Source organism: Salvia splendens, chromosome 16, assembly GCF_004379255.2.
Source record: "Salvia splendens isolate huo1 chromosome 16, SspV2, whole genome shotgun sequence".
Lineage (NCBI taxonomy): Eukaryota > Viridiplantae > Streptophyta > Magnoliopsida > Lamiales > Lamiaceae > Salvia > Salvia splendens.
The window spans coordinates 18513715-18531187 of NC_056047.1; the positions used below are offsets into that span (position 1 = coordinate 18513715).

General features: G+C 44.2%; 1 protein-coding gene and 1 pseudogene across 1 annotated transcript; one reads left to right on the forward strand and one right to left on the reverse strand.

The window, feature by feature from the left end:
- Positions 1-10348: 10348 nt before the first annotated feature.
- On the reverse strand, positions 10349-13527 carry LOC121769869 (annotated as a pseudogene).
- Positions 13528-13933: 406 nt separating this feature from the next.
- Positions 13934-17256, forward strand: LOC121770300 (vicilin-like seed storage protein At2g18540). The gene is made up of 6 exons (XM_042167053.1): positions 13934-14694; positions 15117-15307; positions 15379-16010; positions 16094-16831; positions 16863-17065; positions 17097-17256. The coding sequence occupies exons 3-6, from the start codon at positions 15744-15746 to the stop codon at positions 17254-17256; spliced, it is 1368 nt and encodes a 455-aa protein (XP_042022987.1). The 5' UTR covers positions 13934-14694; positions 15117-15307; positions 15379-15743.
- The last annotated feature ends 217 nt before the right edge of the window (positions 17257-17473 follow it).

A 17473-nucleotide genomic window follows, 5' to 3' on the forward strand; every position in this document is an offset into this window, starting at 1 on the left:
ATCTCCCCGGAGAAAGAATCCTCACCACCGACATGTTCCTCTTCCTCCTCGTTACCGGAATCACAGGAGAACTCCATCTCCACCATACCGAAGAGATGTCGGGTTCGCCATGTATGGAGCGCTGAAGACTCCATTCTCGGATGATATCACCCGAACTCCGTTGCCGCAGAATTACCGAACTCCGTCAATGACTTATGATGGGTTAGTGGATCCTCATGATTTCTTGGGACGCTATCAGTATAATATGGCGAACCAAGGTCTCAATGAGGTTCACATGTGTAAGCTGTTTCCCGAGCTGCTCATCGGGAACGCAAGGAGGTGGTTTGATAGCCTCCCTCAAGGCAGCATTAGATCTTACAGAGATCTAATGGATGCTTTTCATAGGAGATTCTTCCAGAAAGCGGAAGCCCGAATCACTTCGGCTCAACTGCTTTCTATTCGTCAAGGTCGCGATGAAAAAATTAGCGACTTCATGACGAGGTTCCACAAGGAATGCCTACAAGTAGATGATCTCAATGATCTACTTGTCATTTCGGCATTCCAAAATGGAATACTGCCAAGAGCTCTCTACAGGAAGCTCGTTGAATGCAGTCCGCAAACAGCTCAAGAGATGTGGGACATTGCGGACCAGTTTTCTCGTGCCGATGAGGCAGACCGTCGAAAACGGTCTTTAGACAGCTCATCTAGAGGAGACAAAAAGAAGCCCGATCATAGCGATCAGAGGCTTCCTCGCCGAACTCCTTTTGAAAGAATTCAAAGGGCACCGGTACAAGGCAGATTGGGACCACGTCTCGATCTTGAGAAACCGCCCGCTCAGTTCGTACCATTGAACAAGTCGAGAGCGGAAATTTTCGAACTGCATTCCGATATGTTCGAAAAGCCAAAGCGGATGACGAAATCGGCCGCGCGCCGAAGTCAGGATAATTATTGCTCCTTCCATCAAGACCACGGTCACGATACCGAGGAGTGCCGACATTTGGCTGCAGGTATTGATGTTCTTGTGAAAGCAGGGACGTTAAAAAAATACCAAAGCAAGCAGCCGAAAAAGAACAAGAAGCAGAGAGGTGCGAACTGCGCTCCTCAGGATCCGAAAAGGCAACAGGATCCCGAAGACGATGACGAGCCGCAATATGATGGAGTAATCCAGACTATTGACGCTCTCCCAGCCGGGAAGACTAAATCGTCCCTGAAGTCAGAGCGCAGAGGCTTCAATCGAGAGGAGCCAACGCCTAAAAGGCTGAAGCAGGACGAAGTGATTACATTTTCAGATGCCGATCCCGTCCCGGCCATCTCTCCTCATCAAGACGCCATTGTCATTCAAGCCGGAGTGGCAAACAAACTGATCCACAGAGTGTTCGTGGATACAGGAGCGTCAGTTAGCATTCTTTTTAAAGAATGTTTCGATAAACTGGAAGTGGATCCAGCTCGGCTCAGTCCGGCTCCGCTTCCTCTGAAAAGTTTCGCCCAGGAGGACACCCGCCCTGAAGGTATTATCAGCCTTCCGATTACGGTGGGAAGAGCGCCTACAAGCTCCAGTACGATGATCGAGTTCTTCGTGGTAAAAGCTCGGTCCCCGTACAACATTATACTGGGAAGAGACTGGCTCAACACAGTTCGGGCCATTTGCTCTACTTATCACCTCACCATCAAGATCCCCACTAAAGGAGGGATAGCGGTCATCCGAGGTGATCAAAAGAGAGCAAAAGAGTGTTTGCAGATTGCGCTTAAAAGTGCCGAGCAATCAGATCGGCACCATCAAGCATAGCAATCACAGCAGCCGGAGTCAGAGGCAGGCGAAATGACCGAAGTCACACCGGAGCCGAACTCGATGGAAGTTCGGTTATATGAAGATGATCCATCCAGAACGGTGAAGATCGGTTTCGCGGGAACACCTCTACTCCGGGAAAAGACCATCCAACTCCTCAAAGAGTACAAAGACGTCTTTGCGTGGTCGCCGTTGGACATGACCGGAGTGCCCCCCGAGGTAATTACACATCGGTTAAATATTGATCCTTCAGTCCGGCCTATAAAACAGAAGCAAAGACTCTTTGCGGCAGAAAAAAGTCAAGTCATCCATGACGAAGTCCGCCAATTACTGAAAGCGGATGTGTTATTTGAAGTGAAATATCCTTCTTGGGTGGCCAACCCTGTGATGATCAAGAAAAAAGAGGGAGGATGGCGGATGTGCATAGATTTTACCGATCTAAACAAGCATTGTCCTAAAGATTGCTATCCCCTTCCGAACATAGATAAAAAAGTAGAAGCTTTGATAGGCTTCGAAATTTTTTGTTTTCTTGATTTATACAAAGGATATCACCAAGTTTTAATGGATGAGAGTGATGCTTCAAAAACGGCTTTCATTACTGACTTCGGCATTTTTGCTTACAAAAAGATGCCATTCGGTTTAAAGAATGCCGGAGCCACATATCAAAGGATGGTTGACAAGCTATTTCGGCACCTAATCAGAAAAGAGGTTGAAGTGTATGTTGACGACATAGTCGTTGAAAGCAGAAGCACTTCGGAGTACGAAGACAATCTCAAGTCCACTCTCGACGTGCTCCGAAAAGCCAACCTCAAACTCAATCCCCAAAAATGTACCTTTTTGGTAGATTCGGGAAAGTTTCTAGGTTGTTGGGTTTCAAAGGAAGGACTCAAGGCAAATCCGCTAAAAGTTCAAGTTGTTCAGAACATGGCAACGCCGAAGTCCATACATGATGTGCAAAGGCTAACTGGATGTCTAGCCGCACTGAATAGATTCCTTTCCCAAGCAGCCGAAAAGCAAATGCCGTTCTTCAATGTGTTGAAGAAGGCACCAAAGTTTGAGTGGGGAGTCGAGCAGAAAAAGGCTTTTGACGAGCTCAAAAGTTATTTAGCCGAGCTTCCTATTCTCTCTGCTCCAACAGATGCCGAAGTGATATTCTTATACTTAGCGGCATCAGATCAAACCATTAGCGCGGTGCTTGTACGAGAAGAAGGCCTAAAGCAGCTTCCCATCTACTTTACAAGCCGAGCATTAAGAGGTCCAGAAACAAGGTATCAACCTCTGGAAAAAATTGCTCTGGCATTAGTAAATGCAGCAAGGAGACTGCGGCCATATTTCTATGCTCACAAGGTATGCGTCCTAACCGATCTTCCACTTCGGCAAGTTTTGACTAAGCCTGAAGCATCAGGCAGAATTGCCAAGTGGGCCATAGAGCTGGGAGAACACTCAATAGAATATCTACCTCGGAAAGCCATCAAGGGACAAGCCTTGGCAGATTTTCTTGCAGAGGCAAAGTTTGATCAAGCAATCCCTGTTATTGCCGAACAGAAAAATCCTGCCAATGACGAACTAACACAGCCCCAGGAATCCGAAGTAGAGCCGCCGGACTGCTGGAGTGGATTCGTAGATGGAGCTTCGAATAAGACGGGAAGTGGAGCTGGTATTCTACTTATTGCTCCCGACGGACACGAGGTAACTTATTCACTTCGGTTCTTATTCCCAACTACTAATAACGAAGCCGAATACGAAGCCCTCCTTGCCGGACTTCAATTAGCGCAAAGTCTATTTGTCAAATCTCTCAAAATCCATTGTGATTCACAAGTCATAGTGAATCACATGCTGGGTACAAGTGAAGCCCGAGATGAGAGGATGAAAAAATACTTGGACAAAGCGCAAAGCATTAGCCGAAGTTTCTCTTATTTTCGGATAATCCGCATTCCCAGAGCGGAAAACAGCCGAGCAGATACTTTAAGTAAGTTGGCCTCATATCCGAGCTCAAAGGTGGAGGAATTACTACACCGAAGCATTGATGAAGCTGAGGTACATTCAGTAACCAGCTCGCCGAACTGGATGACGCCGATCTTACAGTATCTAGATCAAGGACAACTGCCCGAGGATAAGAGAGAAGCTCGGAAAATCACATGCCGGGCACTTCAGTATGAACTTCATGAAGGAGTCCTATACAGAAAGTCCTACCTTCAACCGTTATTGCGATGTGTAGGACCAGAAGAGACGGACTACATCCTTAGAGAAGTTCATGAAGGATCTTGCGGTAGCCACATCGGAGCTAGAGCTTTAGCTAAAAAAGTTCTGAGATGGGGATATTATTGGCCAACTTTGGTACAAGAAGCAGTGCAGCTCGTCAAGACATGTACGAAGTGCCAAATCCATGCAAATATCCCAAGGATGCCGCAGACCGATCTATGTGCTATGCAAAGCCCTTGGCCTTTTATGCAATGGGGCATAGACATAGTAGGACCACTACCACAAGCTCCTCGGCAAATGAAATTCCTTATCGTTGCCGTGGATTACTTCACGAAGTGGGTGGAGGCTGAACCATTAGCTACGATAACGAGCTCGAAGGCATTGGATTTTGTCTGGAAGAACATAGTTTGCCGATTTGGCATACCCCATATCCTCATTTCGGATAATGGGACTCAGTTCACCGACAAGACATTCAAGAATTGGTGCCAAGAGCTGAATATTCAACAGCGGTTCACTTCGGTCTCTCACCCACAAGCAAACGGACAAACGGAAGTAACAAACCGTATTCTGGTGAAAGGTTTAAAAGCTCGGTTAGAACAAGCCAAAGGACAATGGGTAGAAAATCTTCCTCAAGTCCTATGGTCTTACCGAACTACACCAAAAACCTCAAACGGTGAAACTCCGTACAGTCTGGTGTACGGCACTGAAGCCGTGATTCCGGTTGAGATCGGCATACCCAGTCCCCGAACTCTTAATTTCTCAGCAGAACTGAATGAGGACGGACTGAGAGCCGAACTAGATCTTGCCGAAGAAAGAAGAGAATTGGCCTGCATAAAAGCAGCCAAGTACAAGGAGCAAGTAGCCCGGTATTATAACCAAAGGGTGAAAAAGCTGCAATTTCAAGTGGGAGATCTCGTCTTGAGAAACAATGAAGTAAGCCGAGCAGAAAAGCTGGGCAAACTCGAACCCACATGGGAAGGTCCATATCGGGTGTCAGAAGTCCTCGGCAAAGGGTCTTATAAATTGACTCACATGTCAGGAGAACAAGTACCCCGAACATGGCACATTTCCAACCTCAAGAAGTTCCATTTGTAAGAGACAGTCCGGTCAGTCAGTCTTGTGTCTAGTTCGGTCCTAGGGGTATGTGCTTTCTTTATTTTTTACTTGTTTTTCATGCTTGTCGTTTTATAAAAGTTTAAAACCTTTTTCGTCTTTTTTATTTGTCTTTATGTGCGTTGTCTCTCTATGTGCGTGTCGTCTCTTACAAATGTTACTGAGGTATCTTGTTCTTTAAAGGCTGATCCCCTTTTTAGAACATGTATTAAAGACAATTGTGAGTCCAAGCTTCTCAGGAAGATACAAGACTCCACAATTCAGCTTAAGAAACAAGCCGTTCGTCTGAAACGAACTGCAAAAAGGGAAAGTCTGATCCGAGCGATAAAACTCGCCAAATTAGGACAAAGGGAAAGTCCGATCCGAGCGATAAAACTCGCCAAATTAGGACACAAACCAAGTCCGGTCAAAGAAGTTTATTTCATAAGACCGAGGACTAAGTCCGGTCAAGGAAGTTTACTTCATAAGACCAAGGACGAGTCCGGTCAAAGAAGTTCACTTCATAAGACCAAAGACGAGTCCGGTCAAAGAAGTTTACTTCATAAGACCGAGGACGAGTCCGGTCAAAGAAGTTTACTTCATAAGACCGAGGACGAGTACAATAAATGAAATAAAAAATCGCTGAACTGTAAGTACGCAGTGATAGAAGCGAAATAAAATCGTTGAACTGTAAGTACGCAGTGATAGAAGTGAAATGAAAAAAATTTCATTTATTAAGTCTTGTTCGGCATACAACTCCGCTGCCCTACGAGAAGGCGTTACGCTATTACAAAGGACTATTCTACTGTCCACGGTTGCTAAAGTTGAGCCACCTATTCAAAAAATCCTCGTGAAGCCGAGTTCGGGCGTTCCGGGCAGCTGAAGAATAAGCAGGTCGACGAGATGCTCTGATCGACCTACCGCCTCTTCCCTGAGTCCGGGAAGTTCTGGCACCTCGGCGGCGAAGAGTCTCTTCACGAAGCATTTGTTGATCTTGCTCACTCATAATCAGAGCTCCTCTACGAACTTCAGTCCGTCCTTGTCTTGACGTTTCCGGTTGCTCCTGAGTCCGTTCTCGTCTTGACGTTTCCGGTTGCTCCTGAGTTCGTTGCTGATTTGGAGTAGGATTTTGAGCAAGTGGATCAGAGGTTTGAGCTGGAGTGTGAGCATCTGTTGGCGGGAAATGCCTAAGGAATCTCTCGATTGAAGGACGCCGGGAAAGAATGATGTCGTACCGAGAAGCCCAGCGCCGCAATGATTTCACAACTTGTTGGCAAGCCGAGCTCTCCAGCGCATTGTTCCTCCGGAGTACATGAAGCTCCTCCCACAGTTCATCAACTTGATTCTGAACTTCAGATATGCTCATTCCCCCGCGTCCGCAGATGAAATCCTCATATGCAGTCCTCTCAGCGACGACAATATCCAGCTCGGCCTCCAGATCCTTCCTTATGGACTCTAAGTCCTTATTGTCGGACTCCAGCTCCACTGAACGAGCCAAGAGTTCGTCATACTTCATCTGGTCCTCTATGGCTTTTTTCTCAGCTTCGTTTAAAGCCAAAAAGTATAGCCGCTTCCAGTGAGGTACCTCCAGCTCCTTAGAGTTAAAGAATACAAAGCAACTAGGTCAGTTCGGCATTTCAGCTTACCGAGCAGGCAGTAAACCACAACAGGAGTAAAAGAGATCAAGAAAAGCCATACGAAGACACGAGTGTAGAAAGAAAATTTTTTCATTCATAAGAAAAAAAAAATTTTACACAAGGAGGGCTTCAAGGCCATTTTACAAGAAGGAAGAAAGAAACTAAACTAAGAGAAGGGAGATGAAATCATACTCCGCCAGTTTCATCTCCGGCTCCCCTCCGGGTTTCAGCTTCTCCCTCCTTGTCCACCTCGGCTTCAGCCTCAGCCTCCCTACTCCCCCCAGCCTGCTCGGCGCCCCCATAGCCGATCTGCTGCACCTCCTGCTCGGCCTGCCCGTCGCCGGCCTGCCGATCCGGCTGCTCGGTCTCCTTGCCGGCCTCGTTTTCCTGCTCACCCTCTCCTTGGAAAATTGGAGCGGGTGAAACAGGTCCCAAGGAGGCAAAGATGGCCTCCATGTTCTCGTCCCGGTCAGCTCGGCAATTACGGACTCGGTCAGCAGAAAGCAGGACCGAGGTAGACGCGAGCTCGTCAAGGAGCGGCAGACTCTGGAGACGAGCTGCAATTTCTCGGCCATACAGCGGCAGGACGACTTCGGGTCCCTGCTCAGCATTATCGGTCATCAGTTTCAGCAGATCACCGACAAAGGCCGAAAATTGATTGCTCAAAAAGAGTTTCTCCGCGAAAGCACGGAGAGCCTCCCTTTGGGCAACCACGGCAGCAGCCTCCCTCTGTTTCGACTGCTCTCTCTGGATAATGAGCTCGTTTTTTGCCCGCTGTGCCTCATCCTGAGCCGAGATCCTAGCAGCCCTTACCTTCTCAAAGTCTGCCCTAGCCTGTTCGGCCTGGTGACGAGCAGCAGTCAACTTCCTCTGCATCTCAGCATAGTCGCTGGACGCTTTAGAGAGTTCAACTGCGACGAGCTTGCTGAGCATATCGTTCCTCTGAAAATGGAAAAAGGAAAAAGTCAACCGAGGGGCCACAAAAAATACAGGAAAAAAGCAAGGCCAGAAAATCAAGAAGAGAATTCACCTCGGCGAAGTCCGTGGGCAATAAAAAGGGCTCACAGATATGTTCCGAAGGAGGCGCCAAGACCACGTCTTTCTCTGGCGCTCTTGGAGGCTTCTGAAGCTTCGCCTTCCCCTTTGCCGAAGTCGACTCCGGCTTCTTTGGATCCGAAGAGGTCTTTTGCCTCTTCGGATTCTTCTCGGCATCAGACGCCGAGCTGGTGGTTTTCGGCCTCTCCGGTTCCTTAGATTCGGAGGATTTGCGACCGAGCTTGTTTAGCAAGTTCACTGCCAAAAAGCAAGAAAACAAGGTTAGTTTTCGTCGTCAAGGCAGTAATGCATAAAAAAGAAATCCTCACCCTCAGTCTCGTCGTCCGAAGACGAGGAGTCGAACACGAAGTCGCCCTTGACGAGCTCAGACTCCAAGTACTGCTTCCTAATCATGGGAATCTTATTGAGCTCGGCCTCGAGCTCGTCCAACGGTTCTACCCGAGGATGAGGAATAACGGACTTCGGCCCTCTCCAGGAAAAGTCCGAAGCCGAAGTCCTATTATAAAAAAAGAAACGATTTTGCCATTTCGGCCATTTGGTTTTACAAAAGGCTCTAAAGGGCTGTAAAGGGATCAAGTAAAACCAAGATCCCTTCCTCTTAAACTGGAAGAAATTAAGGATTGCCCTCAGAGACAGATCCTTATCTAGCCTACGCAGTTCGGCAGCAAAGGCCGATAAGTGCCTCCAAGAATTCGGAGTCACCTGACCTAAAGGGAGTTGGAAAAAATCAAGAAGCTCTACAAAAGGTGGGGGAAGAGGGAAACGAAGCCCGCATTCTAAGCAGGCTTCGTAAACGGTGGCATAACCCTCCGGCGGCGAGTTAGCCCTATGATCGTCGTCGGGAATCACCACCTTCCCCCCGGGAAGAAGATATTTTCCGTGTAGGGATATCACAGTGTCCTTACTCAAGATGTTGTGAAAGTATTCTACGGTCTTCTCCCCGGACTCTTTCCGGCTAGAAGATCCCTTACCCCCTTTCCTACCGCTACCTGACTCAGAAGAAGAAGAAGAAGACATGATTCTTACTCTTTCAAAGTCTGAAGAAGTTCTGAAGAAATTCTTGAAGGAGCAGAAGGAAATTTTGCGCAAAAGAGAGAGAATGCAGAAGAAACAATAGCAAAAGTGTTCCAATGATGGAAAATGGTAATATTTATCAGATTCACAGAGGCATTTCAAATCCGTAGCGCCGTTTCAAATCCCCCTTTTTCTGGATTCAACGGCCGGATTTGCTATCGCATTTAATGCAGACACGCGCATGGCACGTCCCCTGACGTCAGCCTCCCCCTTACACTCATCCAAAATGCCGAAGTGATTCACTTCGCTTTTCGGGGGGGTAGTGATGGGGTACGAACTAAACAACTAAACCCTAATGGCGAGCCCAATAGCAGTGACGGCCCATTAGCCCAAAACCCAAGAAAGAGTATCAGTTCGGCACGACCAAAGAGTTCAGTTCGGTTCGGCACAACCAAAGAGTTCGGTCGCAGCCTACAGCTCGGTAAAAGCCAACCAATCAAGCTCTACTCTCAGATCGGCAAAAGAACCAATCAAGCTCTACTCTCAGATCGGCAAAAGCTGATCGGCAAAGTTCAGCAGTTCGGTCTCAGTATTCGACCGAACAAGGAGATAGTGGACCCATGCAGGACCTCCACGACCTCCACTACACCCACGATCTATCTAGTGGTATGAAGCAGTTGTCAACCTGCAAGCCACGATCTTGGTTCAAATGTATAAATAGAACTTAGATCAGATAGACAAGGGTTAAGCTCTCTAGATATCGAATCTCATATAGCAAGTCAGTATTGTAAGCTGTAATCCAGATCAAGCAATACAAATTTGCCCTCCTTTCTTCCCGTGGACGTAGATTTACCTCAGTAAATCGAACCACGTAACTTTCTGTGTCGTGATCTATATTTATTACCTGCATTTATTACCATAAAAAATTCGCCAATCATCAACATTCGTTGTGCATTATCATTATAACAGTTAAGAAATGTATGATAAGAGAGAAATTAAATCATCTACAATGATCATGTCAAAGAGAGAAATTAAATCATCTACAATGATCATGTGTAATTAAGATTTAGTTGGAATCCTTATAAAATTACATTTAATTCGATATACAATATGTTTTCACTAAGATAATTTTCAATCAATTTTGATTGAATTATAACTTGCTAGCATATGGCATATAAATATTAGATTTCAGGGGTATCTCTCCTTGTGCGGCCCATATCTGTTTATTCGGTACTCTTTTCGTCTGTTATTATTTTGACAATTGGGCTTTTATCTTGTTTAGCCCATTTCTAAAAGAAATAAATAGGTATGTGAAGAATTGGAGATATTGCGTTTTGTTATAATTTCATTTTTTTCATTTTCTCCCTCTCATCGCATTATTTTTTAATGTGACCACTAATTCCACAAATGAAATTAAAGAATTTAACATAATACACTGCCTACAAATCTACAACGTGACCTCATTTTGATTAACATCTAATAGTGTCATGTAAGTAAGGCATCAACCATGTCATTGATTAGATAGAATAGATGGATTTTTAAGTTGGTATAGAAAATTAGAATTTGCCAAAAATTTAAAGAATTTACAGACAAATAAACCTTGTTTCAATTGCAAGCAGGTAAGTACCTAGGATACAGATCCAAAGCCCCCAATTCAATTATACAAATGGACACATCATTTTGAAGCATACATAAGTACAAAAGCCAATAAGCTACACTAATTGAACTTATCATTTATATTTGGTGGCATAAACCCTTTATCTACCATATCTGATCCTCCCTTGTGAAGTTGCATAAACTGCATTGCTGCAGTTGTTGGAGGCCGAAAAGGCCACGGCACAACACCAGCAGCTAAAGCAGGGGGAGAAGGAAACTGAACGTGTCTCCGGGAGCTAGAAGCAGCCGTTGCATCTGTATCTAATCTTTTATCTTCCCCAATATTGCATTGTAAATCAATGTCCATATTTTGAGTCGAATCGGGTCTCTGAGTAGAAGAAATTCCAACAGGAACCTGGGGCTTCCAGAATGGTGTCCCAAGTATTGCTTGGTTGTAGGCTCTGTGGAAACTCTCTTTGCTTTCAGAAGCAGCACTCTCTTTGCCTTTGGACTGAAGGGATGTGCCTAACGTTTCAGTGGGTTTTGTATGCCTGTGTGCTTTTCAAGGGGAGTTCCTTCAACTAGATCACCTCTAGATGATGATAAGCGCCCAGAAGAAATAGTGGCCGTTGGAAATGCTTTCTCTGGAGGAACAACCGGATTGTAATTTGATGGGAGAAGATCGTCCCAGTTTTCCAATAGCTCTTTGTATACTTTCCGCAAAGTGACTTCTGTAAGACCCGTCACCTTGCAGATTTCAGCTTGTGTCTTGCACTTATCTTCCAGCTGACAGGCCAAATAGATAGCTGCTGCAGATATGCTTATTGGATTTCTGCGCGTGCAGAAGCACTTGTTGATCACAACCTCACCAATGTGTGTTGCCAGCTCCTTTAATGTTCAAGAGCAACAATTATGTGAAAATATATATGGCAATATGGGCATTATCAACTACAAAAAAATTAAGCCTGAAGAGATACAATCATACTAATGTAATGTCAATTACCAAAACAACCATAAACAATAATTGTCATGCAGAGTGGTCTCTGGATAATCAATGCTTGCGAATGTGGAGAAAAAGATGTTAAATGAAAGGAAATGAAGCACCAAAACCCCTCTTATTTTCCTTTCGCTTCATACGAAACAAGCTTGGACAGTACTAAATGACAGCACACTTTGCTGTCAAGCAACTGAGAGTAGTTCTAATACAAAAACTGTATGAAATCTTATGAGCATGCACAAAGTAGCTTCAATCAGACAAAATATACGGAATCCTTAAGAAACAGATTAAAACAAGTACCTGAGGGCACAAAGTAGCTTCAATCAGACAAAATATACGGAATCCTTAAGAAACAGATTAAAACAAGTACCTGAGGAAATCTTATGGGCTTGCACTACTTAGCTTCAATCAGACAAAATATACGGAATCTTTAAGAAGCAGATTAAAACAAGTACCTGAGCAGACTTGTTGAGTTGGAGAAGCATACAAAACCTCGGCATGTGTACAGATATTGAATTGCTATTAATAGGTTGACTCAGTTGTAGAGCTTCTCCAAGTATCTTGATGTACTTTCCTATCTCTTTCTGTGGTAGATTTGCAGCGCTTGAAATTTCCTGGAAATGAATTCAAGATGACAATTTAGGAACCCGGGGGATACAATATAATAAAACTCCTGCTTGCTTGCAGTGGTCTAAGATACTCTATAGCCTGTTTTCCCAGATATTAACAAATTTTGGAGCTTACAAGAGACAATCTACTTTTCTTGGCTCCAACGAGCGGAGAGTCAAACAGTCAATGGGCTCTTTGGACTGGTTCTGAATATGGTTGACCAATCAGACCAAGCCATGTGCTCATTTGTAATGGTCACTTTCTATCTATGTGATCAATGTATGTATCTAGATTATCCATTACCATGGAGCAGTCTCTTTTAAGACGAAGGGAGTCTTATAACCTGTGTTCATGAATTGCAGGTGCTTTCCATTCTCAGAGGTGTGTATCTTTACTAGTCATTCTTTATAATACTGTAAATAAGGCAAGTTTAGCAACAAACTCATTGCATAAACAAAAAAAAGTTGAGATTACGGTTGTTTTTTATATCCATTCCACTTTTTTCGATCTTTTACCATACAAAATTCCCAAAACAAGAATTCATTATCTACTACTATATAGTTTAAATAAGAGAAGTTCAGCATCAATCTCGCCACATACACAAACAAGCAAAACTAAACTAATAAGACTGAATATATGTTTGTTTTCATTTCTATTCAACTAAACTATGCAAAATCCCCCAAAACAAAGCTTGATTAATGCATCTCCAATGTCTTCTACCACTTTCCACAACTCTAGATTATCTATAACAATCAAACATCACCATTGTCCTAGGTTTCACAAAATATAAAAAAAATGCATAAACCTCAAAACAAAATTGAAATTCCACAAATTACAATAATTGCGAAGAAGAAGAAGAAGAAGAAGAACAGAATCCGATTACCTGCAAGGTCCTCGGCTCCTGAGCTTCTCGGATGGCCTGCACGAGCGCGGCGGTGGCGAGCGCCTCAACGCTACGGTTCCTCAAACAAGTGGCGGAGGAGCAATCCCTAAACAGCTGAAAGGCGTGGTCCGATATATCACAATCCAATCCGAGAATGGAAGCCACATCGACAATCTGCAAATAAGCCCTAAGATTATCGACGACAACGGAGGGGCCCGAAGCGGTGCCCTGCGACGTTGTTTCGAGGACCCGCTCAAGCTCGGCGAGGTGGCCGGCGAAGGAGAGGGAGGAGAGGGCGAAGACAGGGTAGGGCTCGAGGGACCAGGTGGAGAAGGCGGTGATGAAGCCGGTGGGCTCGAAGGGGTCTTCGTCGCCGGAGGGGGCTTTGGGGAGGGGGAGGTCGGAGGTGACGAGGCAGAGAGGGGTGTCGTGAGCGCGGAGGTGGAAGAGGTGCTGCGGCTGAGTCTGGCGCTCGTCCACCACGCGGCTGCACGATGCGCACTCGGTTATGCTCCGCCCTGAGCTGCTGGTGGCGCACCGCCCCTGCCCGGAGGAGCAGTAAGGGCAACGCATTTGGGGATTTGCCGATTTTCTAATAATTGTAGCTTGATGTTGGGGTTTAAGCATTTTCATCTTTCTTCTAGTCGCGTTGACAATATTGATTATATCTCAAAACTAATCATTTTTTTAAATCAATTGAGTTTTTGACCAAATTGATTAGTTAATTATCAATCTAATCAATCGTATTAACCTAATTAATTTAATATTATCATTTATAAAATCCACTGCCATCGCTCCACCATATCTCCTTCTTCTGATTTCCAACCAACCAACTACTTATATGCTCCTTCATTCATGTCCTTAATACATTCAATTGCTTTCTCGAAGCTGTTTATATGATTCGATCTTGCTTCCTTCCAAATCTTATCTTTCAATTTATTGTCAAGATCTGAAATTAAAATACAGGGAATTTGTTTAAAAATTAAAGAGAATTTAGTATTATAATTTAATTTTAAATTAAAATAATTTTTAATATCAAATATTAAATGTATAATTGAAAACTCCAATTCCACATTTACAATTCTATGTTATCAAAGAAGCCTAAAATGAAAATTATGAGGCAAAAAATTATTTGGGAATCCGATCAAAATTTATTTCTTGTCTTAACAGCTCCCTTATATCACTTTTAATCTTTTTTATTTCCAGTGAATGCAAAATATTGTAGAACAGAAAATCTTAACAGAAATCCAGCCATATTCGGAAAGAAATACACCGAACTAAATGTTCATATTACATTCTACTATCTCTCTTTTACTTTTTTTTTTTATTATGAATTAAAATTCATGTCAAATTAAATATTTATATTATTCGAGAATGGAGAAAGTAGTTAAAGAAAAAAGAATAAAAAAAGAAATTAATGGAAAACAAATTACCTGTATACGTTTTCAATTTATAGGCGGTAGTGGTACTGGCACCTTATTGAAAAGTATTCAACATAAACTAAGGCGAAAGCCTATAAAAATCGCGATCTGATGGGCCGGCTCGGCCCAATAGGGTAGAAATATACAGGCATGCACAGCGAAGCAGAAGACAACCTCTCTCTCTCTCTCTCATCCTACATCCAATTTCCAAACAAATCCTCAACTCTATTCAATCAAGTTCAACCCATGCCAAGAGAATTTTCACTGAATTCTTAAAAAATGAGACCAATTTTGATACTAACATTTTGTGTGTGGTGTGTGGTTTTGTAATGGTAATGGAGCTGGAGAAGAAGGGTTTGAGATTAGAAGGGAAAATAGGAGGGTTTTGGTGTCGACCGAGAATGGGGAGATTGTTGGCGCACGTGTGGGCTCTTCCTATCTTGTTCATTTCTTCGGGTTTTTTCTTATTTTGTTCTAGAGCTGAGATATCATTCCTTGAGTGTACTGAACTTTTTTTTTGTTCCGGGTTTGGGAGAGACGCATGACCCTCATGCGCGATGATTATGCGTCTTTCATAAAGACGCATGAGGGTCATGCGTCTTTAAAAAAACGAAACAAAAGAGAGACGCATGACCCTCATGCGTCTTTATGAAAGACGCATAATCATCGCGCATGAGGGTCATGCGTCTCTCCCAAACCCGGAACAAAAAAAAAGTTCAGTACACTCAAGGAATGACGCTCTAGAACAAAATAAGAAAAAATCCTCATTTCTTCACTATGGATCCCAATTCACTCTTCCTTCCTGTTATTCTCCATTCCGATATGGTTTTCTATGTCCACACAGGTATACTATGATTTTATTAGGGAATGGGAAGTTGTTCTGGACGGAGGAAAGTGAGCTTAAAAGGGCGGATTTAAGGAGCGGAGATGTTTACAGACTTAAAGCCGGAGCTGTTTTGCAATATGGAGACAGAGACTCAGCGCCGCAAGCTTAGGATTCATTCCATCTTCTCCAATTCAAACATAGATATGCATGTATAATAATATCTATTAATTCTTTTCTTTTAATAAGTATTTATAATTTAAAATGTTTTGGAATTATGTAGGAGCTGCCAAGTGAGCCTTACTCGAGCATCCGCGATATGGTTCTTCGCTTCGACAAGAAAGTCCTGCAAGCAGCTTTCAAGGTGGATTTCTACTTACTTATCTAAAATGGACTATATATTTTTAGTATAAAATCTGAAAATAAATTGAGATTGAAATAGTGTATTTGAACAAAAAGAACTAGAATTACAAATATATTTTTCAACTTTAGCTAATGGGAATATTTGTATACTACTTTTAATTAAGAAGATGACTATTTTTCACCATTGCCAATATTATTTTGTTGGTAAGCATGACTAGATGTGTATAAGTATAAACCTTTGATTCTAATGTATGCGATGAAGCAATAGAAGAGTTATTGAGCGGAATGAAGCCGCCGCCCATAATCCACGGAGTTTCCAGAAGTGAGAAAAGAGCACGGGAGATGGAGCAAAAATTCCTAGGAAGCCTTCTCGGTAGCGACATATTCGAGCTGAGCAAGAAAATTGGAAAGTCGAGTACAAAATTGTTCAATCTCTTGAAAGAGGATAAAGATTTCCAGAATCGCAACGGCTGGAGCACCACGGTGACAGGGAAGAAGCTCTCTGCATTGAAGGGCACCAACATTGGCCTATTCATGGTGAACTTGACAGCGGTAACTCACCTTACTGTGTCCACCATCGGTACATATCGTTGTTTATGTATGTTACTGACCTTAATCTTGGGTGATGATGGCAGGGATCGATGATGGGGCCGCACTGGAATCCTGTGGCGACTGAGGTTGCTGTGGTCATGGAAGGGCGGGGAATGGTACGTGTGGTGTGTCCGAGTGTTTTGAATGGGACAGGGTGCAGTGAGATGAGGTTCGAGGTTGAAGAAGGTGACATCTTTGCCGTGCCAAGGTTTTACCCAATGGCTCAGATGGCTTTCAACAACGAGACGTTCGTGTTCATGGGGTTTAGTAGCTCTGCGAAGAAGAATCATCCTCAGTTTTTTGCAGGGCAGGCATCGGTGCTACGGACCTTGAGTAAGGATGTGTTGGCAACGTCGTTTAATGTGGGGAATATGACAATGGATCGGCTGTTGGATTCGCAGCAGGAGTCGGTCATCTTGGGTTGTGTTTCTTGTGCTGAGGAGGAGTTGAGGATATTGGAGGAGGAGAGAGAGAAAGGAAAAGAGAGGGAGGACGAGGAGAGGAAGAGGGAAGAAGAGGAAGCAAGAGAGAGGGAGGAAGAGGAGGCGAGGGAGAAGGAGGAAGAGAGGCAAAGAAAGGAGGAGGAAGAGAGGGAGAGGGAAGAAGAGGAGGCTAAAAGGCAGGAAGAAGAGAGGAAAAGACGGGAAGAGGCGGCGAGGAGGGAGGAGGAAGAACGGAGAAGGCGGGAGGAAGAAGAGGAGGCTAAGAGGCAGGAAGAAGAGAGGGAGAAGGTGGGAGGAAGAAGAGAGGAGGCTAAGAGGCAGGAAGAAGAGAGGGAGAAGGTGGGAGGAAGAAGAGGAGGCTAAGAGGCAGGAAGAAGAGAGGAAGAGACGGGAAAAAGAGGAGGAGGAAGAGGAAGCAGCAAGGAGGGAGGAAGAAGAACGTAAAAGGCGGGAAGAGGAGGAGGAGGAGAGGCAAAGGCGGGAAGAAGAGGAAGAAAGGAGGAGACAACGAGCAGCAGCTAAGAGAGAGGAAGAAGAGAGGCAAAGGCGGGAGGAGGCAGAGATAGCAAGGAGGGAGGAAGAAGAGAGACAGACGGGAAGAAAAAGAAGAAAGGGGAAGGGAAGAAAAGCAAATGCGAAGGGAGGAAGCGGAGGAACACGAACATGAAGAGCAATGGAGCGAAGAAGAAGAGGCAGCGGAGGAGGAGAGGAGGGAAGAAGCTGAACGAAGAGAAGAAGACAGAAGAAGGGAGAAAGAGGAATGAGAAGAGCAAGGCTGAGGCCATAAAATGTGTGCATGTTTTTTTATGGAATAAATTCTAACTTGAATAGAGTGTTTTCATTTAAAAGTGAATGTTGAAGGTGCAAATAAATGGGGCCTTTTGACTCTTCAAGCCCTACATGTTTATGCTCATTCACATATTGCAACCAAAGCTCAACCAACCTACTTGCTCTTCACTGTTTACTTCTTGTGATTGTATT